This window comes from Lipophrys pholis, assembly GCF_963383615.2.
Source record: "Lipophrys pholis genome assembly, chromosome: 3".
NCBI classification, from domain to species: domain Eukaryota; kingdom Metazoa; phylum Chordata; class Actinopteri; order Blenniiformes; family Blenniidae; genus Lipophrys; species Lipophrys pholis.
Window position 1 is genome coordinate 8,734,705 of NC_137627.1, and position 24,640 is coordinate 8,759,344.

A 24,640-nucleotide genomic window follows, 5' to 3' on the forward strand; every position below is an offset into this window, starting at 1 on the left:
CTGTGAACTATTATGAAGAGCAACACTCAGGTGATGTCACAGAAGATAAAGTCTACACTTTTTCTTTTTTATAATCATGAGGATGTTCCCTGAACGCATCATGACTCCGTGGAACAAATAAAAAAAATTAAAAAAAGGTAGAATTGATGTCAACACGCAAACATTCGAACTCATTGACAAACCTCACAATGTGTTACTGTTAATTCACAATTCAAGGCCACATTTTAATCTCTGCAAAGCTGCTAATCCCTTGAAGCAAAAGTGTGAAAACAATCGTTTGACCTCAGACACACCCAATGAAAACCCAACAGATTAATTTCCGTTTAAAGTGACTTGATAAATAACATTTCAATACATTGTATTTACTTTAGCAATAAAGTCAAGCCATTTTTAACATTTTGTTTTAGAGAATAGCCTCAAAAGGCCAAATATATACATTCCAAAATTGCCTGGATTTCGGCCTCATAACCAGCGGTGTTACTGACATATCTATTGGATAGCTATAATTATAAGCATCAATAATTGAATGTAAATAGTTAAGACAATGTTACCTGTAAAAGTAGAATACGTCATGTTGTGTTCATAGTCCTCTTAAACTGTGTGGAATTTACAGAACTGACGATAATCAATAAGGTATTCTTTCGAGGGGGGAAAACAAATAAAAGAAAATTTGGTTACAGGTAATTGCTAAATGTAGTGGCTGCAGTAGTGGTTTACTTAACCACGAAACATACAAAAATAAAGTTTACAAAAAAGGTTTACTGCCATGGAAATGAAGCCTTGTTGTGATGGTGCATTTGTGGTAGTGGGAAATTTCCGGACGGGAAAATGCATCCTGGGAAATGTTAAGTTTCTTGCTCCAAGTGATTTCTCTTTTTCCTCTAACATCAAATATCTTCTTAAGGAAACAATACGAAGTAGTTTAAAAGACCGTTTCAGTATTATTTATGTGACACGTTCTGAAATGTTCTTGTGGGAAATTGACTTCACATGTATTTTTCCCCCAAAGTCAGAATTGGGAACATTCCCACTTCCCGTGTCACTCTTGTAGAGCAGCGTGTATCTCGTCTAAGGAGAAGTTAAACACACATACTACTACTACTACTACTGAAGCTAAAACCCACGCTGAGGACTCGCTTACCTTCAAACGGAACGAAGGTGAAATGTTAAAGTCGGGAATAATTCCCAATTTCCTCTGAAACATCCTGTGAAATCATGGGATTGAGCGCACACCTCCCTAAATTCAACCCAGATAAAGAAAATACCATTCCTCTTAGGGAAGATTTCTGAGCAGGTTATCAATCTGCCAGCCGTCAAATCCACCTCATCCATCTTTACCTCAGGAGAAAGTGCAAATTTCAAAGCCACCCCACTGTCACTATAATTCACAAGGTGAAGCAGTGCTCCGAAGCGTGGCTTGCCTCCAGGTGCAGTCCTCTGGTAGATATGAATGAGCTTAAGTAAAGAAATGCTTTTTTAAAAATGTGAGTGGGTTGATTTGGGATAAAAGAACCAATGTTGAGCATCACATACAAAATATGGGATATTAAATGAGAATATTTAGAATATGGTGCCAAGTTGCACATCAAATGGAATATTTAGCATTGAGTTTTTTGTTTTTATTATTTCATTCTAACTACACACACAGCGACTGAGACAAGAATTCAAGACAGCGTTATTGAAACTACAGTAAAATAAAAGTAAACTCTATAAAAGCTGCCGTGGTCCCGGGACTCCGGCAGTCAACATGTGGTGCTGATTGGGCTTCTTCTGTTTTAGTAGCCCACACCGCGGAGGGCGGGAGGCCGTAACTCATCCCACAGGTCGGGTCCACCGCTGGGAGGTGGAGCGGTGGGGTGGAGGGGTGGAGGCCCTCCTCACCTCAGCGAGAGTGTTCTAAAGCAGGAAGCGGAGGAGCGTCACCGAGGTGCGATTGCCCGACCTGTGCAGGAAGCGGGTGGATTTTCGCCCAGACGCGGCTGCCCCGTGCAGAAATGAGCGAGTGCGACCTTTTCCTGCTTTCAACATTCCTGGATAAGCAATCAGGCGGGACGCAGGCAGAAGATGTAATAACAAATATGTGTGCACGAACCCGCATGACTCACTCAAACACATGCACACCTATGCTTCTTCTCTGGTTTACATTGTGTTGATTGCGGAGAGGAAGTTATGACAAGATTGTGAGTTACTGGAAATCCTTCAAGTGTTATTCCAACGAGAGTAAATCAATTCAGTGTTGTTTCGTGAACGAGATGAGAAATGAATGAGAAATGAGCTCAGATGGTGAAAATGGGAAATGTATTTCAGTTTCACCTCAAACTGTTGTTGTTTTTAGCTTCTTTCTCTGCAACAAAGCAGCACGACGGCGACACACAGTGAGAGACTAACGGCTGGTCTAAGAAAGAGAAAAACAGGATGGAACAAAATACACAGGCGGCCCAGTAAAAAAGAAAACAAAATCTTTATTTTTCTAGAAGATCGGGCTGTTTTGAAAGGAGGTGTGGGTGGGGGGAGGGGGGAGGGAGAGGGTATCGAGAGGTAAAAGCAGCCGAGGAATAGGGCGGAGTTAAAAAGACCAGAGGCTGGGGCTAAAACCTGGATATCCGCGGTTATGCCAGAGCTCCCATCGGGTCCCAGGCGGGGAGTACGATGGGCTCTTGTTGCATCACTTCCATGACTTCAGGGGAAAGGAACTTTTTGTCTACCACCACCTCGTACACGTACTCGGAGAACCAATCGTCCGTCATGATCAGGTAACCTAAAAGAGATGGAGGAACAAGAGGAGAAGTCTGATCAGAAAACGTGACCATGTGACGAGGAGCTCGGAAAATTTGGAACGCGGTTGAAAATAAATGCAGTCGTCTCAAAAGTAGCATCATCATCATCATCATCATCGTCAAAGTAGATGAACCACCTCCACCGTCTGAGGTCTTCCTCTTCTCCTTCCACCTCTAATCCATCCTCCAGCTCGTATCTCTGAACTGCTCCAACGTAGCTGTGGTCGAGACCAGCTTATTTAAAGTGTGTTTTAGTTTGTGTATCGACTGAATTATGGGGTTAAAATGTGATCTGCTTTTATTTCTGCATTTAATTTTGTTTTGATAGGCGCACCTGCACGTACCAATTCCAAGGACCCTGCAGCACAAGCAACGAGTTAATAAAGACACTAAAGCTCAGTACATTTAACAACTAATATAAAAGGTCATAATGCTGGAACCAAAAAGAGAGACACCATATTTAATTGAAATCTGCCACTTAAGTCATTGTTCAAAACTGCTGCTCATCTTATCCTTTGAGCTGTGGAGCTTTTGGTACTACCGGATTAGATTTAATTTCAGGGTACATCGTCATTTCAAAATGTGCTGCATTATGTTAATATTTGATATTGTGTTACATATATTTTACTAGAACCACATGGTTTAAGGGAAGGTCAGAATGCTCTTTCCACAGAAAAATAAATAAATAAATGAAGACCACAGAAGGGAGAATGAGAGCAGGAAGCCAAGGCCAAAGCTTCCACATACTTTGAGTGTTCCTTATCGATGAACTTTGTTTTCACACTCAGAAACATGGAAGACCAGAAGAATCCACGCTCCTCATGATTGACAGGGCCTCTCCCTTCAAGTCAAATATAAACTCAACATTTCTGCCATCATCTCGCTCTGCAGCGTTTCACTTTAACGCCGCTTCACCTGCTCTCTGTGCGCTCCGACAAGCGTACCTTGAACTTCTGATGGCCGTAACGGATCACCTGCTGGTTTCTGGATGACACTGTGGCTCAATACTGAAGAAGTTAATTAGAAAGAAATGAGTTTGTGTGTTTCTAGATAAAGAGCAGCTGAAAGCGAGCGCCCAGCTGACCCATATAGTAATCCTGCTCAGAACTGGGAGCCAGGTCCTGGGACTACGCTGGTTTTTTTTTTACTAATCTTTTCATCCGACACCACCTTTCGCTCAGACTCACTTTCCCCCTCGTGTCTGCAGAACAAACTGTCAACTCCGCCCCGTCAACGACGTCAGGCGATCAGCAACAACGTGCTCAGGTTCAAAACAATGTATTGGGATGGCGTGTGCGCTGCGTATCAGTGTCCTTCCAAGTACGCACATCTTCCATGGCGCGTTGCCTGGTTCTCACTGTGGTATCCATGTGTGTGTGTTGACGTGAGCTTCCTGGAACCCGCGTGTTGGGTGGCATGGTGTGTGTGTGTGTGTGTGTGTGTGTGTGTGTGTGTGTGTGTGTGCGTGCGTGCGTGCGTGCGTGCGTGCGTGCGTGCGTGCGTGCGTGCGTGCGTGCGTGCGTGCGTGCGTGCGTGCGTGCGTGCGTGCGTGCGTGTCTGAATTTTGGGTGTTATTTGTTTTTAGGGATAGGTTGACTGTCCCGTCTCCGAACAGATGGACGTACTGGAAGCTAAGAAGAAGGTCCAGTTCAAAGCGGTGGTCTCAGGTTTCGACTTGAAAGAGACAGATTCTCCTCCGCTCACTGCTACTGTGACGCAGTGTTTGTTTGGCTTTCACGAGACGGAAAAGAAAAAGTGTTAAACAATCACGTTTGAAGGCCTTAGAAGAAAATTCCTTCATTTTGGCCAAAACCCGAAAGAGCTGTGGAGTTGGGAGTGCAAAGGCCTTGCTCAAAGGTCCACAGCGGTGCAATAGAGGGGACAAGATCGGCAGCTTCACGACCCCCACTGAAATCTCTTTCTAATCAAGGGATTTGAACCAGCGACCATCTGGTTATAAGCTTGTTTATCTTACCTCTTGACCCCCGGTTGAGAATACTACGACCCTTCAGGTTTGGACTAAGTTTTCACAAGTTGATGTCAACTTGTTTATGTGGTCATTATACTTTATAAGACATATGTAATAGAACCTATAAAGTCTATAAGTCACGTGATAAATGATGTGCGGATGACATTGGAAAAGCTTTAGAAATGATCAAAAACACACGTAAGGTTTCGTTTGCAAAAGTCATTATCATGAACGTTACGATAGCATGAAGTTTGGATGAACCAAAAAAAAAAAGTATTCTTTACTCTGTCAAACTATTCCAGTGCTCAAACACGAGCTTTAACAAATCTTAAGGAGTCGATCGGGCTAATATACTTCTAAACTCTTAGGGACCCCAGAGTGTGCTGCCTGCCAAGGATTTGTTGAAAACAGTGTAAAATGTATGACTTGTGGAGTGAGCCAACTCATAACAGTGCGTGTGTGACAGCTTAAAGATGAGGGCAACAGAAAGTTAAACCTCTCCAGAGAGCGCCCTTCAGCATTCGGAGGAGAGTTAGAAAGGTCTGCGGGGAGACGTTAAGGCTTTACAACCCTTATAAATACAACTTGTCGTCTGGTACCTCTTACAGTGTTTCTCTTTTTCAGAATATTCCCCACTTATATTTCATCCGCTCGTTCTAGGAGAATCAACCTGTGCTACGGCGCGAGTTCTGCTTCGTTGCTGAACTCCTTCATGCTCGCTCTCCTCGTCCTTTCTTTCGCCTGTGCCTTTTTTTTTTTTTTTTTTTTCACCCTGCCTCAGCTTTTGTCAAACAAACAAAGGCTCAAGATTCCCAAGTGAACTCCACTTCTCAAAACTTTTGTTCTCCAAAGCTTTATTAATTTGGCTGCGGACGGGCTCGGGGGCCCGGGCCTCCCCCCATCTGCTGGTGTTTATGGAATAAGATATGCGTGAAACACATTTGATTTGACTGAGGGGTTTTCACATGTTTTCCCAACAGTCACCAAGGTTTGTGGGTTCAAAGCAAATATTGTGAGTACGTGTGCGTCTCTTTGTGTGTACATCCTGCGCCGTGTGTGTGTGGCGCGCGCTGCCAGACGATGCATGACTGACCTGAAATACTCTCCTATAATTTGCAGAGGAATGTCGAGTCCAGAGATTGGGGAAGAGAGGGTCAGAGGAAGATGAGAAACAATGATGAAAGGATGAGAGGGAATAACAACTGTAGTCTGGGGCAGCGGTGGCGAGTACCTGCTGTGCTGTGAGGGCCGTTGAATAAAGAAAACAGCCTTACTTACTTTGTGGTCAACATTTGACATTTTGACTTTGATCCTTAAAAATATCTTACCGGTGGTTTGCCAAAGACTAACTTTGCTCGTTGGGTTCATTTTTAAATTGTGGTTTAAGGAACCAAAAAAAAAACAAAAAAACAAGTGACCACAAAAAATAAAATATAACGTCAGGTTCAAAAGTTCCCGGTTTTCCCTTAATGAAGACTACACACTGTAAGCTTAAACTCTAAAATACGTCATTGAAAATATTTTTCCATATGAACATTTGGTCGATATGCTAAATATTGTTGATAGGTATTTTATTTCTTTATATTCTAAAAATGGTTTATAGACGACTCGTGATGCTTGCTTCATCAGAAGATGCCTGGTTTGAATTTGGGCCTTGCTGTGGGAAGCTTTCCTCGCTCATACACACCACTTTAAAATGTGTGTGTGTGTGTGTGTGTGCGTGCGTGCGTGCGTGCGTGCCTGCTTATTTCAGATTTCAGTTGCATGATTAATCCGAGACGATACGTCCACAGAGGACGCTGTATTTCACTCATATCGAATCATACAGAAGATGAATGGAGGCAAAAACCACAGAGCGATTTGCTGAATCCATCCGTCTTCTATACCACTTCATTCAGGTGCTGGAGCCAATCCCAGCACAACATGGAACGATAATATCCAACAACTGCAGGAGGCAGAATCTTTTAGAATGAGCAACAAAGTCAACAAAACTTTGGATTTCCCCTCCAAATGTGAGCAGCTTTTCACAAGACAAAAACTGAATGAACCAAGTTTAAAATAATGTCACACATATCAGTTAACAGCAGCATCTTCGCCAGAGCCGTGGAGTCGCCAGCTACATACAGGTAGGAAAGTCATACTTCGTGCCGTGAGATTAAAATACGCTTCACGTTGCACATGAAGCATCTAAATTCAGCCTAAATTCATCGAAAATCTCAAAATCGATAATATTTTCCCTTTGAATTGTTTGAATGAATGAATCAATGAATGATTAGGTGTTAATAAATGTTGTATGGTTGTTAAGAATTTAATATATTCATTCATTCATTCATTCATTTTCTTCCGGTTATCCGTTTCACGGGGGTGACAGTCTGACCACTGTCGCCCAGATCACAATGCACCATTTAAGAACCTTCCTGCAGGTGGTGAGCCCACGGGAAGGTGGCGCCCGGCGTGGGACACGAACCCACTACCCTGAGATTGTGAGTCTCATGCTCTACCAACTGAGCTAGCCGGGGGAATTTACTATATATATAATAATAATAATAATATATAAATCTATAGCATTGCAGTAAATTACTGCCTCTAATTCCGCTAGAAATATATATAAAAAAAACAATTTTATCAGAACTGTTAAAATGTACACTGCTCGGCTCAGATTGCATCAAATAAAAGAAAAATGTGAAAAGAGAAAATGCATCGTCACATAACACTTTGTGAACTTTTTGGAATCACTGTTCGATGATTTAATAACAGCAACAAGCCCCAGAGGCACAGAGCTTTAGAAAAAAAAAAAGGGGGGGGGGGCGGGGGGAGAAAAAGAAAAACACTATAAGGTCAGATGTGAGTTTCTGTGAGCCTTTATAAAACAGGACACAGCCAATTACAAATTCATAAACCTCTTGTTCTGACCCTGTTCTTAATTTAACGGCTCCAAACAGGAAAATTATGGTTTATAACCAAACCAGATGACTTTGTTGGAAATATATGTGAATGCTTCCTAAAACACATCCAGGTGAAAGCACCTTTTTAGAGGTCACCTCTCGGCAAGCTGGTTCAAACACATGGTGCTTGTACTCCAGTGTAAATCGAGAAGAAATAAATAAATAAAAAATGACACTCTCAAGGAATCGGTGAGTTAAGATTAGGAATGAGGTGAGGTGTTACCTTTGTTCCCACGGTCGTCCCCCCAGGAGTTTTCCACCCTCCACTTCTCGTAGCCTTCTTTCACATCCTGAGAGACGCAGCAAGGGACAGCCGATGGGGAGATAAGAGGGAGAGTCAGACATGAGAGGAAAGAAAGTGTCCTGACAGCTGGGCTTACTTACAAGGGGGGAAATTGACAGCACAATGAAAAACTGCAGCGGATTAAAGCAGTATAAACACACAGCAGGACTTTCATGCAAGATACTCTGGGAAACTCTGAACGCGTGTTTTCTGGTTGGTCAGTTTGTGAACGGATACTGAACAGGCGAGTACCTGGAGAGTATGTTTGCGTGAGCGTACCTTGTCTGTGACAGCGGTGAGGATCATAGCGTGGGTCATGAGAGAGTCGCCGAATATCAGTCTCTCTGCTTTGGAAAGATTCTTCACCGAGACTCCAAACACCAGCTCGTGGTTGAACCTGCGTGCAACATACACACAAAGCCGAGCTGCTTTAGTACACGTCCTGTGGTGAGAAAGGAAGTATGAGCTCCCCCCCTGTCGATTTCACCTTACAGTTCAAGCCAACTTTGATAACCGACTGTATTATAATCCAGCAAAGCTGCAAAGTTATTTTTAGATGAAGCAGTTGAAGAGATGACCATAAATAGCCAAATGTGCTGCCTTCATAAGTCTGGGATTGTGCGTGGGCTGAAAAACAGCTCACCGTTTCATTTCATTCTCAAGCATGAATGCAGAAATGAGGCAACATTAAGCCTCAGCCTCATTCCAATTATAATCTACCAGCACAAGACGTGGTCTGTCTGAGAGATGAGCTTCAGTACAGATGATACCAGACATTCGGCATCATGCTGCTTCAGTTCAGTCTGAATATGTGAGGCAGGCGCCAGAGGCTCAGACACTGATGCTGCTGCGCCTGAATTTCAAGGCCAAGTGACTTCCTCATGTTGGGGCAGTTGAGGTGTGGCAGCTCTGTTGACTCGCACACATGATGTTACTCGATTATACTCACACGTTCATGTCGTTGATGCCCAGCTTGCCATGGAAGTGTTTCCCAACGTCACATCCGAACCACACTGCCTAATAAAACAGAAGAAACACTTGCATTTCAACTGGGCACACGCACACATGCAATTCTTTTTTATTGACCAAATGTCTCTACAATATAACACAAAAAATTATATTTGAGGAAATACCAGTATTGTTAAAAACAACTTAAAAATGACAGACCAACAATGGAAAAATGTGTATATTAGTCCAATTTGGTTGCACTGGCTGAGTGTGATGTACTGCAAACAGGCTTTCATTTTCCAAGATTTCATCAGTGATCTCAACTTACCTCTCCATCCTTGATGGACTCAGCTGCAGCCTGTTTAAGCAGCTGGATAGGCTGGTTGTTGTACAGAGTGCTGCGACCTCCAACCATATTACCCAAAAACTCAACACTGTACAGCTTCCCGTAGGGGTTCTGGGGCCGAGGATCGTTTACAAGGCAGACCTGAAGGTAGGGCGTTGCCGCACAAGTTTAAACACTGAGAAGCTTTATGCAATAAGTCTTGAAGTAAGATTTACATGTCTGCCTGTAAAGCCTGAAGGGTCACATACTTTGTCCTGAATGTTGTATAGAGGTTTGACGTGCTCCCTGTAGAATTCTTGAGGGGTGAGTGGTCCCATGCGATTGAAGTTCTTGTCCTTGTCCCTGTACTCCCAGCAGATGGTCTCAGGAGGGCTGCCTAGACAAACACTGGCCACCCGGAACACCTGTGAACCACAGAGGGGGGAATTTATCCAAAAAGCACTGCACTGAAATGTTAATCAGGCTGTCTAAGGCCTCCAAAATGAAAAATGTTTTAAACCTCCTAGGAAAAAGAAAAAAGTCACCAGTTATTTTATTGTACATTTATCATAAGTGCACTTATTTCACCCATTAACCATAGTATCCTCTTGTGCAAATGAGTACAGTGCCTAGACCTGTCATTTCCCCCTCTTCTCCAGCTTCTGATCTTTCTATTCACCGGTTTGCAGGGCACACCCTTTCTCTCTCTCTACACCATGTGCGTCTTCCTGCAGCCCAGAAGTTCAGGCCAAATCCCCGTGGGCTAAATCGAGGTTGTTTGGACTTGGCCGTCTGTCATTCTGGTCCTTCCAACCTCTGATATAGTTATCTGTGGAATTTACCCCTTTTGCTTCTCATTTCTCCCATCCGCTGTTCTCTCCCAGGACTCCATACGTGCTTTTCCTACCAAATAGGATTAAGGAGGAACTGAGAAAATTAAGATGCAGTACAGACCATTGTTGGTGGTAGATAAAAGAGGCACAATTAGACGGTGATGCATTGGCCTGAGACGAAGCAGATGCACATGCACAGTGGGTCCAAAACACAGAGTGATTGCGCGAATGAATGGTGATACATCATACTCCAACAGCTACCTAGTATCAGAAGGCACAAATTTCGCACAGACTTTTATTCAATTTTCAGATTTTCAGAGAAATTAACCTTCTGCCAGGCTGAATAAAGAACTGCCTGCAGGATTATTTTTGGCCAGGAGTGGAGAACTGTAGCAGCCATAGCAGAAGTTTCCCATGCTCATGTTATTAAATTCCCCTCACATAAAGATGACATTCTTGCTTTTAGTCGAGTAGACGTCGAGTCTACAGAGTGCGCCATTCTCACCCCAGAAATGCTTGCAGAGAGACAAACACACACAAATATGCATAAATTCAGGCCTGGCTTACCCAAACAAACAACCCCCTTCTTCATTACAGAAACACGTAAAGTCACAAAAGTACAGACGCACACAAAAATACACACATGAGCTGAATCAACAAAGGCATCTGTTCAAATCCCTCGCTTGTTAACCTCTGAACCGCTCTGTTCTCAATTCTACTACTGTGTTTAGACTATCATGGACATGTCTACACGGTGCCCATCTCTTCATCTGGTTTCTGTTTGCCCAAATGCCTTTGGTGCGCCAAGAAGATACCTCCTCTACCCCTGGATGGCCCACGCTTTACTTCCCAATCCTCTTATGTCTTTCTTCCAATAACAACGCCGCTCTTCCCAGTAAATCCTTTATGATTCGCGTTACGTTTTTTCCCCCCGTTCTTCCAGATGCCCTGACACATCCTGTAAAAATGACCCTTGATGTTGGATCAGCCTTGTGCCCACTCATCATGCCTGGCAATGCAAATAAAGTAGCCGTGAGAGGCTGGGCTCGCACACAGAGGTCTCAGTCAGACAATAAACAGCCACAGTGACATAAGAGGAGCATCAATATTGAAACACCTGCAGACTGGTCGACAGATATACAGTACATGAGTGACAGTAAAGAGATACAGTGAGCTAGAAAACAGTAGACTTGACTTATTTCTTATTTATCTTTCGGGATAAATATATTAGTGCAAGCGTGCAATCAATTCACAACAGTCAAAATATTCAATGGCAAATACAACTTGTGATTTTTATTGAATTATTAAACCATCTGGGATGACGGTGTATTGGAAAACAAAATCCACAGCAATTGCTTCCCTACATCAGTAAACGTTAGTGACTGCCACCCATACAGGTACTGTGAACACTGCTTGTGTTTAGCCACTGAAAACATGGTGGAATGCAATAAGGCATCAATATTGCCTGATTTGCCTATATTGTCCCAAAATGGAGATTGTGTGTTTATTTACTGCTCTTCCCATTTTTAAGGATAATTTAGAACATGATTAACACTATTTGATTTCATCAACTTTCTATTTGAGGCAAAATCCAGTAATGTTTTTTTTTTTTAAAAATCAGTAAAAAAAAAAAGTCAACCGTTGAGAAATTGTGCTAACCACTACATCAGCGGCCATTATTCACAACATCTGTATAAATTAGGTCATGTTTGGACTCCAATTTCAACATCCTTTTCTTTCACACCAGAATAATTCAAAAAACATCTGAATTGTTAGCAGTTTTCAGGATCCAGCTGATTATATACGATAGTTAGCAACGTGTAACGCACTCTTCAGTCCTTAGTGTAAGGTGGATTTCATGTCAGTGACATGGTGAGTTTGCATGTCTTGCTCTAAATCTCAATCAGCTAAACTGCACATTTATTGTGGCTGAAGTTGACTAATGATCGCATCTGCAGCACTCATTTATGGATATATTGTAGGTTTGTGTGTGTAGAAAGTATTCGTTTTCCAAGGAATGTGAGACATAGTTTTGGCTTCTGAACATACAAGCCCTGCAAAAAACCATTTCTATCAGTGATACCCCAGAGTTAAAAGCTGGCAGGTAAATGAGAAGTAATTAGTTATTACATTTTCCATTTGTATTCAAGATGATATGCAATGTCTAATGCCTAATGTTTAAACGGAAGAGACTTAAACCAAATGTGCAGCACATTTGTGAGCCTGTCACCTATTATTTTGTATAAAATACATCCGACTGCTATAATGACAGATTGGAGAGGATTTTGTATTGTAAAACAATTAGCAGTTCCCCAGAAATAATAGTGCCATGGTTAACAGGTACACAAGATCAATCTATAAAAGCTGCAAAACCTTGTTGATGAGAATAAACCATTAAATGATATTATACGCAGTCTAGCCATGTTCAAAGCATGGCTGTACCAGCGGCAGGAGAAACCAGACTGGGATCCTTTTTCTCCAGTTCCTCACAAGTTTCTCAGACACACTGAACTTTTTCGGTGGTACTTTTGCAGGATTCCACTGGCATGCAGCGATATCTCGTGGTCCTAGATGGTGTATTTTAATTAAGTTGTTTCTGAATGCAAGTTACATGACCAGCCAAACAACAAGTACGACATCTGGTCTAGAAACATTCCTTTGCTCGCAATTCAGCTGCTGGGTTGGGGATTTTTAGAAACTAAGGGCCACCACCTGAAGCATATCTCGGTAAAAAAGGTTAAGTTAATGTGATTCACACAGGAGATGTTTTGGTACCGTTTTGACTGTAAGTGTTAAAGAGAAGAATTATTGAGCCTCTTTGCACCAAAAACATTTTATTCAAAGTTTATTGCCCCAAATCCAGCTTTTCTTTGATTTTCAACAATTTGAATACTGGATCACAGGAGCTGCATTCAGAATCTGCTGTGTCTGTGTGAGCTGGACTGGCTCCACCCACACATGACCTTCTTGGGAAGAGGAGGAAGTACTTCCTCTCCTGGTGCCATGTGCCAGAGCAGAGCTGCCTAATTGTGGGAGGGTCAAAGGGAGTGGGATGACTGGGATTGACTAAACCCCTGATGACACTATTTAGGGTTGATTTCTGATTCGCTGCTTGGAGTGCACACTTTTTAAAAAAAATGAATCAAGCCAGGTAGAGAGATGACAGACTTTCTTCCCTTCTGGAAAGTCATTTCCAGGTATGGGGACCAATATAACTCCAATATAACTGTTGTAAAACCATTAATATTAGAAAGTGAATTCTGTTTATGACCCCTTTAAACAATTGCACATAGAACCATCAATGCATTCATTTTTCGTATATTGCGAACATTTAGAGTATAAAAACAGTTAACTTGCTATAAAATCATTTTTGACTTGTTTATGAAATTCAATTATTTCAAATCACATTAAAAAAATATACATTTGGGGCTGAGGCACTCAACTTACTGAAAGTTCAAAACTAGCTCTCACCCAGTTGATACCAATTTGATGCAAAGCATGCGGCTCATTGCTACTCTGAAGTACATTTTTAAAAATTGTGTAGAAGCTGGACTTGTGAGTGTAAGCAAATGACACCATGCAAACAGTTTGGATAAAAATGAGTGAGGTTTTGATTAAACTTCCTTGTTTTGTAAACATGCAACACATGTGCTCATTGTTACATTCTAACAATTGCAAAAGAAATTCAAGAAATGTGAGCGGACAACTCAGAACAGGCTATTCTGAGGCTTTTCCTGAATCCCCTAACAATGACACAGACCCAGGAACCCACCCACAACGAACAACAAACCTGCACAGCCCACGGCCTCGGAGCTGCAGCGGGAGGAGGTTACCCTGCAAAAATCTCATAAATTAGACTAGTCTTAGGAATCGTTCTGTGAATTCGGAGCCAAGACCGGAGCCGCACACTGTGTTTCTGATTCCATGACGCAATGGAGCACGGAAAAGGCTACGGCGGTGGCGTGAGGGATACCATCTGTGTACGTTTCATGTGTGTGAAGTTCTGCATGTACAGTTTCCACTGATTGTGCCGTTATTTGGGTGTGCGTCGCACAAGAGAGGAGGAGCGGCAACAAACACCCGATACAGCATGAAAGAAGAAAGGCTGGCTTTGAAATCTAAGCTATCGAGAGTAGGAATTCTGTCTACGAGGACAAAACCTTTCAGTGCGCAGCATTAGTTCGTTTACTCTTACTGCAGGACGAGTTGAAGTAGGTTAAGTTTTTTAAAGCAAAAACACTATACTCCGACACTTAGATTGATTCGGTTAAATTAACCGCGCTCCGGGTTCTATACGGCGAATAGAAGCAGAGGCGCCAGCCCCTATTCCCTGTCGTGGGGTTGCACGTGGGGCCCAGTGTTGATAAAGACCAGGGCGCAGTCCCGGCCGTCACATCGGGCGGGTGGACAGCATCACTTCCACACACACTCGAGTAGGACTGACGCGGCACTTTGATCTCCCGCTGAAGAACCCACACGTGCACACGTGGATGCAAAACGCATGGGAGCATGAAGAAACGCCAGCTTCCCAATTTGTGGGAGTCCAAGAAAACCAACGCACGCAAGTCCACAAACACTCAGAGCGCTCGAGTCCACAAACAAACTTTGAAACGAGGACAAGCATTTGATGGTCTGTGAAATCACCAGTTCCTTTGAAAATTCAATCTACGCAGAGATGAAAAGTGGCTTTCTAGAACAAAAAAAAAAACAAAAACAAAAAAAAACACAACATTCATGATGACTCTTGATGACTGCTGCTCGCTCTGTGGTACCTTCAGGTCGTAACCATGAATCAGGTGCAAAGGCTCTGAAGTCAATAATCCCAATTTAGTCATAATTTACAGTGTTAATGTGTAACAGCGCTGTTGTTCTGAATGAAACAACTTGTCATGTTGACGGTGAAGGACCACACAGCTTACTGCCGGTGTGCCAAAGTCCAATCCCCCCCCCCAAAAAAAGACAGAATAAAACCCAGCCCTCACGTTTTTATTCAGTCTTACTAAAAATACACACAAAGACACATGACTGTGGAGCATTACTTATGAGGCCCAAACATTTACGTGATGCATGTAATATCTCCTGAACTTGACCCGAACCGTCACAATTAAATGTCGAATCTGGCGCTCAGAGGTTTTGGGACTCCCCAAAGTGAGTTAAATTTTCAAAGAAACGCACAAGTTGGTGACTTGATGTTCTGATTTTAAAGGTCTTTCATTTTCTTGTCTTCACTTCACTCTTTTATAATTGAAGCGTTTTTTTTATACACCAATCTTCTCCAGCACTTTATCCCGTACACCAATTATTTTCCCACTCAAGGTACTTATTTCACTACCTTATTATAACCAACTGTTCTGCTTATTTACTTTTATTAGTCTGGATGTCTGCATCTGTCATATGCAGTCATACACACACTTATATATATATATATATATGCTTTCCAGGGAAACACTCTGAACTGCACTGTATTGTCTGAAAGATGATATAATGATTGAATTATGATAGGGTGTACATTATAATGATAGTATCTTAACTTTATTCTCAGTAAATTTGTCGACAAGAATGCATTTAACTTGTAGTTTAACAAATAGTTTCATGATTTTCAAATCTATGAATATGTTGGATTTAGATCATAAAACCATGCAAATTGTCATGAAAAAGAAGCCATGGTCTGCATAAATTGACCAGAAACGTGTGATGAGTTCATCAATTTAATGAATACAAGCCGCTTTCTTTTGTTTGTTTTAGATTTCATAGCCAATCCAATGTAGATACATGTCATCTGTCTCTTACTACATGTATTGTCATTTTCTGGCTTCTTTGAGAACTGGAAAAAAAACCACTTTGTGTAATAATCAATAACAACAATTTCTAGAATTGCTTTAATGTATATTTTCAGTGTTATCGCCGATTAATAAATTGATATGAAACTGCACAAAAACACTATATATGGAATAAATTGACAACAAAAGCAAAGGCAGAACAACATGAATGAGCCACTTAAAAATTATACACCCTGCTGTGTGTATCCTATAATGGATGTTATATTAGATTACTGTAGGTAATATGTACTTTTGATAATATCAGAAGAATTTGAATCTTCACACCAGTCGTTTTTTTTTTTTGTTTTTTTTTGCCATGACTCAGTCCTCTGTCGTCACAGGCCGTGACAGAGCAATGTTTCACATAACAAAACGCTTCCAGGTGGACAAACAAGCACGCCGACTGTCCGTCGCCCGTCGGCCTCCACACTACCACGCGCTGCTCCGAGAGCCGTTTTCACCGTTATGTGTGTGTGTGTGAACAAGTCTCATGTGTGTACCTGTGCTGCGTGCGTGGAGGTGTAGTGAAACACAGGCGACTGTTTAAACAAGCAACCAGCCGTCAGCACAATACAAGCCAACAGCTGATAACAAAGTCTGCTTGACCAGACCACCAGGCCTCTGTGCTGTTTGCGACAATCTCAATGGAGATTGATTGACGAGGTTGTGTGTCACGCACACACACACTAAAGCTTCATATCTACACAACGGAACAAGTCCGGCCTACAAAAACACATACCAGTGTGCACGACGGCGTTTAGCCGAACACGTACAGGCGCACGTGACTCAATTGTTTTGTTGTCTTATTTGTTGACAAGCGCAAGCTCACTCATCAGGCGAAGCTGTATTACATTGTAGTTTTTGTTCTTGTGGAGGTGGATACTTGTTCCCCTGATGTCACACAGCTGAAGATAGTGATCTTGTTATGGAACAGACCAACATCTGACAATGGAGAGTGATCAGTGTGCACATGATTTCTTTATTCTCTTGAACCTTTTCCAATCAGTGATGGCAGCACTCATTTTGGAGGCACTTTGTAGTATTTTTAATTCCTTATTAAATGTACGACATTAGTCTCCCCTGTGCTATTAAAGAACGAATATGGTGGCTTTCATCCTTAGTCTACTGTAGGTAGAAACAAGGAAATGTGTCCACTACTTATTCATAAATTGTCTATAACTTTGAAAAACTATGTCTGCAGGTGAATATTAAACAAGGCATGATACTGTTACCATTAGTTAAATCTCTAAGAAAGTTAATAACAGCCTTATCCCTACTATCACACTGCAGGCCGCTTTGCCATTAGTTTCTGCTCAGAGGTTGCTCATTGCAGTATTTTATTATTTGACAGCTCCCTCTTCTGGTAAAAATGGAAATATCTTACAAAGTTTAAACTTTAATGTCCAGTGTTTGTCATTCGTTCATGCACAATTTCTGGATGCAGCAGTGAGCTCTAAACTCATACAGCTATTTAATGTACATGTTTTAACCAATCACCAGACCAAACCAAACCAGTCCTGAAAATTACTTCAACACTTCAATAAAACCCAACTATAAACAACGGTCGCTTCTACACACCAGTACTTGAATTCCTAATGGCACTGAAAGAAAGACAATCAAGCTTTAATTGGACTTTATACTTTTTTTTTTAAAACACATTTTGAGTTTCATGAATGAGCAAACTAGTGGAAAACCCCAAAGTCTCTTTAAAATCTGTCAATAAATAACTAGTCAACGAAAGAACAGAAGGCCGTTTTAGCCCGTGTGTGATGAGACAAATGAAGGCACGTCAGTCACTTCTTATAATCTTAATCAAGCATCAGCGAGAGGTTCCCACGGGTCACACAGCTGCCAAACAAGAACTACGATGAAGAACATTTATGTCATTGACTGTTCATACCGTCCATATTTCATCCTCAATTTAACAACTGGTGCACGGTTCAACACAGTTGCATCCTAATAATGCTTTCATTTGACTTTCTTACAATTTACTTTTTAATGAAATGAAGAGTATGAAATGGTGGCATGCAATGAGACCCGACAACCTCAGTCCTAATAGATTTTCAACTTTTCTATTTGTATATTCACAAGAGTTTTATGACACTTCTGACTATTTTAAAGTAAATTTGTTTTACTTCTTCATGACTGAATGACTGGCTAAGAGTGAAATTTAAGTAACGGTGACTCCTTCAATTAGATTGCAACAGTTTTTCATAGTTTAAATTTCTTTGATTTCTTTTTCGGGCTCACGTCACTCACATCCTGTTAAGTCCTGCATAAAATCCAACAATCCCAATTCCTTCAATTTACCCCAGAATAATGACATTAAAAGGTGCAAATGTGAGTTTTCTTTTTCAGCCTCACCTCCTCTATCATCGTGTCCACAGCCTCAGACAGTTCATCTTTGGTAGCATCGCTGGCCACCATGTTCCTCAGTCTTAGGCAGTATTCTCTCAGCTGTAACACACCGGGAGGGAAAAACTACAGTCAGCACTGGCTCGTCAATGCCTCCACTTGTCTTCTAAAGTGAAGGAACTGTATGAATGTACCTTATGATTGAGGATGTCATTCATTCTGCGCGAAGCCTCTGAGCTGTGCGACTCTGGGAAGCATTTCTTTGGAATGACACCATATTTTTCTGAAAACAGGACAGCACGAAGCAATATTGTTAAAACCATTACACTGTTATTCTAAGGATTATTCTTTGAATCTTTGTTAACTGTATGTTGTGATGATTGCTTTTCTGCAGCACTTCAGAATTATCCTTTAAAGTAAAGTGTGTTAGAATTAAAGGGGAACCATGATGATTATTCATACCCCAATACAGAATATAAAGTGAAAGAGATGTAAACATCAGTCAAGTGATATTCTCAGTCAGTACCAGGTTTGAGTAGAGACAGTTTATTGAAGTAAAGTTATAGGATATATGCACTATACTTAGTTATACAACATAATTATATCTAATGCCCAAGTCTAATATTATAATAAATCTAAATGTGAGATAGAACTGAACCGATTGCCTAATGTGACATTCATAAGTAACAGGTACAAGTGTCAGAATATAAGCAAGTTTAACAAGGGTCAAATTGTGATGGGTAGATGATCGGGTCAGTGTGTCTCAAAGTGCAGCTTATGAGGTGTTCCTGGACTGCCTAAAAAACCCCAAAACAAAGCAGCCGGAGAAAGGAAAGAAAGAAGTGTTGAACTGGTGACAGGGTTATAGAGGAAAAGACTTCAGATCCACGTGATCCCACCGAGCCACATTTGGGATTTCTGAGGTCTACGACTTGCATCATCAGCGGTCCAGTGCATTGATCACAGTGGTGACAGACACAACCACTCAACATGAACTATGTTCAAGATGATGTGTGACCTTTAACAACAACTAACCAATGAGGTTGACAAGCATGTCCCACTGCCCTCCATCGTTGGTTGGATTAGACAGAAGGAACTGAACCAAGCGTCCATCGACTGGTTCCTTCCTCTGTGCCGTCTCCACACAGGCCTGGAGGAAGTAATAGCAGCGCTCCACCTGCAGATAGAAGAACACAACAAGGAGACGCTGTTAATAAACTGAGAAACTGTAAACTATCCTATTATGCATCCTTCTAGAACTGCATTCAGCTTCAGTTGCAGAACCAAGACTCAGCACTTGATTGCAGGAGGATTTTGACCTCTCAAAGCTAGTTTTATCTTGTTTTAACATTCATTTTATTGTATTGATGGTTGTCCTGAGAGGATACTTTGAATAAAATGTATTTATACTTTTTAAATCAAAACATGCAAAATCAAAAGCTCTCAATTAAAATTTGGAAAGCATTATCTATCAGAGAAATGAACTCATAGTAGTAACTTAGCAGGGTGAAACCTCCAAACTCAGACAACTGAATCATTTCATCTATACTTTAGTTGGGAATCAAAGCAATAATGTACAGTATCAGGCCACCTTTGGACACAAATAAATTCAGATCGACACCTTTACCAGACCAACGTCTCCACAAAAGGATATAAAACATGACTCATTGTGGCAGTCGGTGGTCAAGAGGCCTGAAAGATTTGAGAACATGATGCGAATGGGATCTGAGCTTCAAGCCATCTCAACACCCCAGATATAACGTCAAACAACTGTCTCAGACTCAGAGGGAGTATACTTAGAGCTTGACCTTTTCCATCTTTAGTGCGACATCTACAGTCAGTAGGACTCTCTAACGTATGCATTGAACAAGGCGAACGAGGGACTAACAAAACTTGTAACCCCGTAGCGAGGTGTCACTCTGACGTCAACCCGGGAAGAGCACTGACCACAACAACACAAAAGAGGGTTTTAGGAGAACAAAGCCGGTATAGTACAGGAGCGCGGCATAATAACTCTGCACCAATGCACCATGCATGCTCTCTCACACACGCAGACACACACACAATGTCCTTATTGCAGAAAAACAAGAACATCCCAAATAAACTCAAACTTAAAAAAAATAAAGAAAAAAAAGTCAATTCAAAAACATGACAGAAACAAACAAGTTCATAATCCAGTGTCAGATCTCACCTTGTCCCAGAAAAATAGATAGGATTGACTAAACTCAAACTCCTCTATGTTAAACTTCTTCATGAAGGGGAGTCGCATGACGTTGAGGCACGAGAAGATCCAACATCTCCCTGCGAACAGAAAAAGAAGACAAATGTTCAGGGTACTGAGGCTTTAATATACGAGTGATTGGATCAACATCTCTCACACACCAAACTTGAAATTCAAGTGTCACTTGTTTATTAGGTTATTCCAATTTACAACCAAGCTGGTCCAATATTTTTAGCACAAGATCAAAATTGGTGGGTCAATGATCGCTGTGTTGTAACTGGGACACTTACAATAACAAATAAACGCTCGTCAGACATGGCTCTGAAGACAATGGGGAAGAATGTCTGTGTAACGGCCAGGAATTATTCATCAGATTCCAGCGTACAGTACAAACAGCACTGAGGCTAAAAGCGGCAAGCATTGCTGTTTTCGAGACACTCAAAGTGAAACCATCTGTATAACTTTTGAGGAGCAGTCGGTGCATTTATGAGCCAAGACAAACTTAGGCAGCTCACACTGGATCCGCCAACACGCATGTTGTTGTCGCTGCGCCGCTCATTGTGTCAGAAAGACGTTAAACCTGAAGTCTGTCGGCTGGAATCACTGCCAGAGTTTAATACATCACAGAAAAAGCTCGGGGGCAAATTAATGACACAACCAGGGGGAGATTATTGCCATTAATCTGCCTGTCGGCTTATTTCAGTTACCCACTTTACTAATCTTTTGCTAATTTCACACAATAACAGTGTAAATTCAGTTTTTATCACAATTCTGATTGAACAGATTATTTTTTTTTTATTTACACATACAGTATATTTCTATTATTTCAAAGCAAAACAGAAGATGAAGATTTAAGCAACAATGACCTACTAATTCATGCTTTGGTCATGAGCAACTAACATTTGATCAGAGCAAATGTGCAACACAAACATCCAAACAAGTGCATCTATAACTTGGAATTGTAGTGAGGACATTTTAGGAACACATGAACAGTTACTTCGGCAATATCTTCAATAAACAATGTTAATAAATGCTTAATAAGTGATTTTTGGGCCATGGCCCCGAGTGAGAATATAAAACCTAGGGTCAACTCCTCAAACACATCGTGTCCTACCTGAGTTTTTCTGGTTGGTGACAGGTTTGCCCTCTGTTGGGATAGAGTGCTGGAAGATGTGCACAGTATCCTGGACAGTCTGCCGGTGCAGACAAACCTCCAGTGGGTCGATGCATGTGGACACGTTCTGAGCCAAAAGGTAACGTGGCTCGGCCCGCAGCCGCTTGAGGAAGGTGGCTACCTTCTCCTGACTCAAACCTTCCGGAGCAAGCAGGAGAAGAGAAAGAAAGAAGTGGTTAATGGTGAAATAATGGAGGAAGAAAACAGGCACTTAAAAATTCTACAGAGTTTAAGAATACTTTCCCCCCCTACTCGATGTCTATGTTGGAAGGGGAAGTAGGTATTTCCTACCATGTACTGTCCAGATTCCCATGACTCGTTTGTGCACTTTAGACACGCACATTTCCCACTTAGGATCTGACTTACGAGCACTCACGCGCTCAGATGTTACAATAATGCCTGGATAACATCCGATCAATAGTCAGAAACCAACAGCACGTCATTTTTTACAATACAGATGTCTGGCGCTTGCTTTTTTCCCCCCACCCTCCACGTAGAGATCATCCAGGCAAATGGTCAATTAAGGATATTGAACAAATGTAATATTGTAGGTTAGATGAAGCATGACGAGAGTGGAAAACAGAGAGGCTGTTGAAAGCAAACATAACTCTCTCGTAGTACTGTAAGTGTAGTAGCTGAGAGCTGATCAGAGGTGGCTGGCATCAATCACCTGCCGAACACACTGGAAAGCTTGTCTAGTCTCATGTTATGGGGAAATGAGGGGTACACGTACACACACAAACACAATGACAGAATCAAACTGACACTGCCGTGTGGTTTGTAATTCACTCAAATAATAGTGCAGCGCAATTAAACATTGAGAGGGACATTGCCTAGTCATGCATGATGCCGAGAATTCGACCGGTCTCTGTTCTTTTCCACCGACGTAGAGCTGAAATGAACTGAGCTTTGCAGATTAGGACAGTGTCAAACTCCATTAACTGTCACGCTCATGTTATTAGGGAGAAAAGGAGAAGTGAGCCTACACCAGAGAATATTTCAAGAAATGTGGATCCCGTTTTTTCCTCAGAATGCAACAGCTGAGATATTTTCTATCTTTTTGATGATGCTGATGCGCATAGACACGTAATAAATGGGAAATAACAAGTGATAAACGGTGATTCACCGTATATCCCACCAGCAGTGTCTATAAACAACATATTAATCGTGCTTGGAAGTATAATAAGTGAGCCTCTCAAAAAGGGGTTGGATAGTTGTTTGGTCAGGTTGCTTTCAACCTAAATGGTGAGGGCATACATTAAATTGGTTTTCAATGGAAAGGGGACAAGCCAGCTAGGGTGACTTGCAAATTTACACATCAGTGGTTGGACAGCTGGGATTATGACAGCAAAGCATTTTAAGAGCTCTGCTAGATGGGTGCATAGGTGAATTAGAGCTGGATTAAAAAGTGATATCTTAAAATATGATTTGCATTATTAGAAAGCAGGTCCATACTTCAATGAAGAATCTTATATTGTGGTTAAAAATAAAAAACAAAAAATCAGTGGTGTATGAATGAAAACCACTTGAAGCCGATTTAAACAGAATGACCTTTGCGTTATTACATAATAAAACGAAACTGGGATTTGGAGCAATTTCCTCAACTATTTAGTTTGAATGAAGGCTAACTTACATAGCACTGCTAAAAGACGTTAAAAGAGTCCTATATTAGTCTGATTTATCTTTTAGAGACAGAGACTCTCGTTGAAATGAGTAAATCGGCGTCTAAAAGAGTTTGACAGCTTTTAGCATGTCAACGTTCATTCTGAACGAGCTAGCTCCGCGAGCTAACAGTCACATTTCCTGGAGCTCGTGATTTAAATTAAATTTTTTTTTAAACCAACAACATGGGGTGTGTCATCGTCCAGTCTGTGCGGCTTGAATGCCGGCGGCGTGCTGGCAGTTAGTCGGTGTGAACTGTCATCCTGGCTGAGAGAAGGCGGCCGGGGCGAGCCGTGCTATAGCAGGCTGGCATGCTAACGCAGCGGAAGCTAACTTTAGCCGTTTCGCTCGCGCTCCCGCAGCTGTCATCCGAAACACACGCAGCCCGCGCTCCGCCCGATGCAGACACGACACGCCGCGGCTCAAACACGGCTCGTCGGCAACTCGACCTACCGGTTTCCATGTCGCCGAGGAGCTTGGGGAGCGGAGTGCGTCGTCCTGAAAAGTCACCGGCTCTTTGTTTATCTCATTCACCGAGTCGTCAGTCAGTCAGCGGCAAGCGCGACACCAGGGTGCGCTCGATTATGGACTCCCGGTCGGTCTTTGACGTGGCGGTTGGGCGGAGTTTGCGCGTGATTTGGACGAGTGGGACCAAACACACAGCAGGTGACGTGACCCCCAGAGAGTCACCACTGAGAGACAACTGTGCATCACCGGAGGGGAGACGATTATGACAATCAACACTAGTTACATAATAATTACATCGCACATTTCAGACAGGGAGATTGACAAGAGACAACTAAACAAACGAACAACTCTGCACGCATACGTATGAGTGCACATGCTTGTACGCTTCAACTCACATCTACACACGTGCATGGGTGCACGTGCATGTAAAACACACTCAAATCAAGAGTACTTAGAAAATAAATTGAATCATTACAATTGAGTGCAAACTATCCATATCAGTAATTCTAAAGTGTACAGGCATTCTGAATGTAAATAATGCTCCAGACAATAGCTGCTCCTCCTCCTCCTCCTCCTCTTCTTCTTCCTCTTCTTCTTCCTCTTCTTCTTCTTCTTCTTCTTCTTCTTCTTCTTCTTCTTCTTCTTCTTCTTCTTCTTCTTCTTCTTGTACTGTTTTGGTGCGTGTGCTTTCTTAACTACACCTGCAACATGGAACACAATAAGCATGATGGGTTAGTGGTGAGCCCTCATGCCTCAATGTGAGAATGTCCATGTGGAGTTTGCGTTATTTCCCTGGCTACTAACAATAGATGCAAAAGCTTTGCTGTTTGTCTTGGTGCTCGTGTAGCTGAATTTTGATAA

General features: G+C 41.9%; 1 protein-coding gene across 2 annotated transcripts; it reads right to left on the bottom strand.

Annotated features, from left to right (window-relative positions):
- Nucleotides 1-2,443: 2,443 nt before the first annotated feature.
- blmh (bleomycin hydrolase) lies at nucleotides 2,444-24,398 on the bottom strand. 2 transcript variants are annotated; one of them, XM_080460207.1, is made up of 13 exons: nucleotides 24,328-24,398; nucleotides 23,765-24,014; nucleotides 21,590-21,787; nucleotides 20,446-20,555; nucleotides 19,290-19,431; nucleotides 18,449-18,537; nucleotides 18,264-18,356; nucleotides 9,517-9,672; nucleotides 9,251-9,409; nucleotides 8,924-8,991; nucleotides 8,254-8,371; nucleotides 7,915-7,981; nucleotides 2,444-2,758 (listed from the first exon to the last, which is right to left on the bottom strand). In XM_080460207.1, exons 2-13 carry the CDS (start codon nucleotides 23,772-23,774, stop codon nucleotides 2,610-2,612), a joined length of 1,359 nt encoding a protein of 452 aa, XP_080316333.1. In that variant the 5' UTR covers nucleotides 23,775-24,014; nucleotides 24,328-24,398; the 3' UTR covers nucleotides 2,444-2,609. The 2 variants fall into 2 exon arrangements, with proteins under 2 accessions (XP_080316333.1, XP_080316332.1); XM_080460206.1 differs by having other exon boundaries at nucleotides 24,175-24,374.
- Between the last annotated feature and the right edge of the window lie 242 nt (nucleotides 24,399-24,640).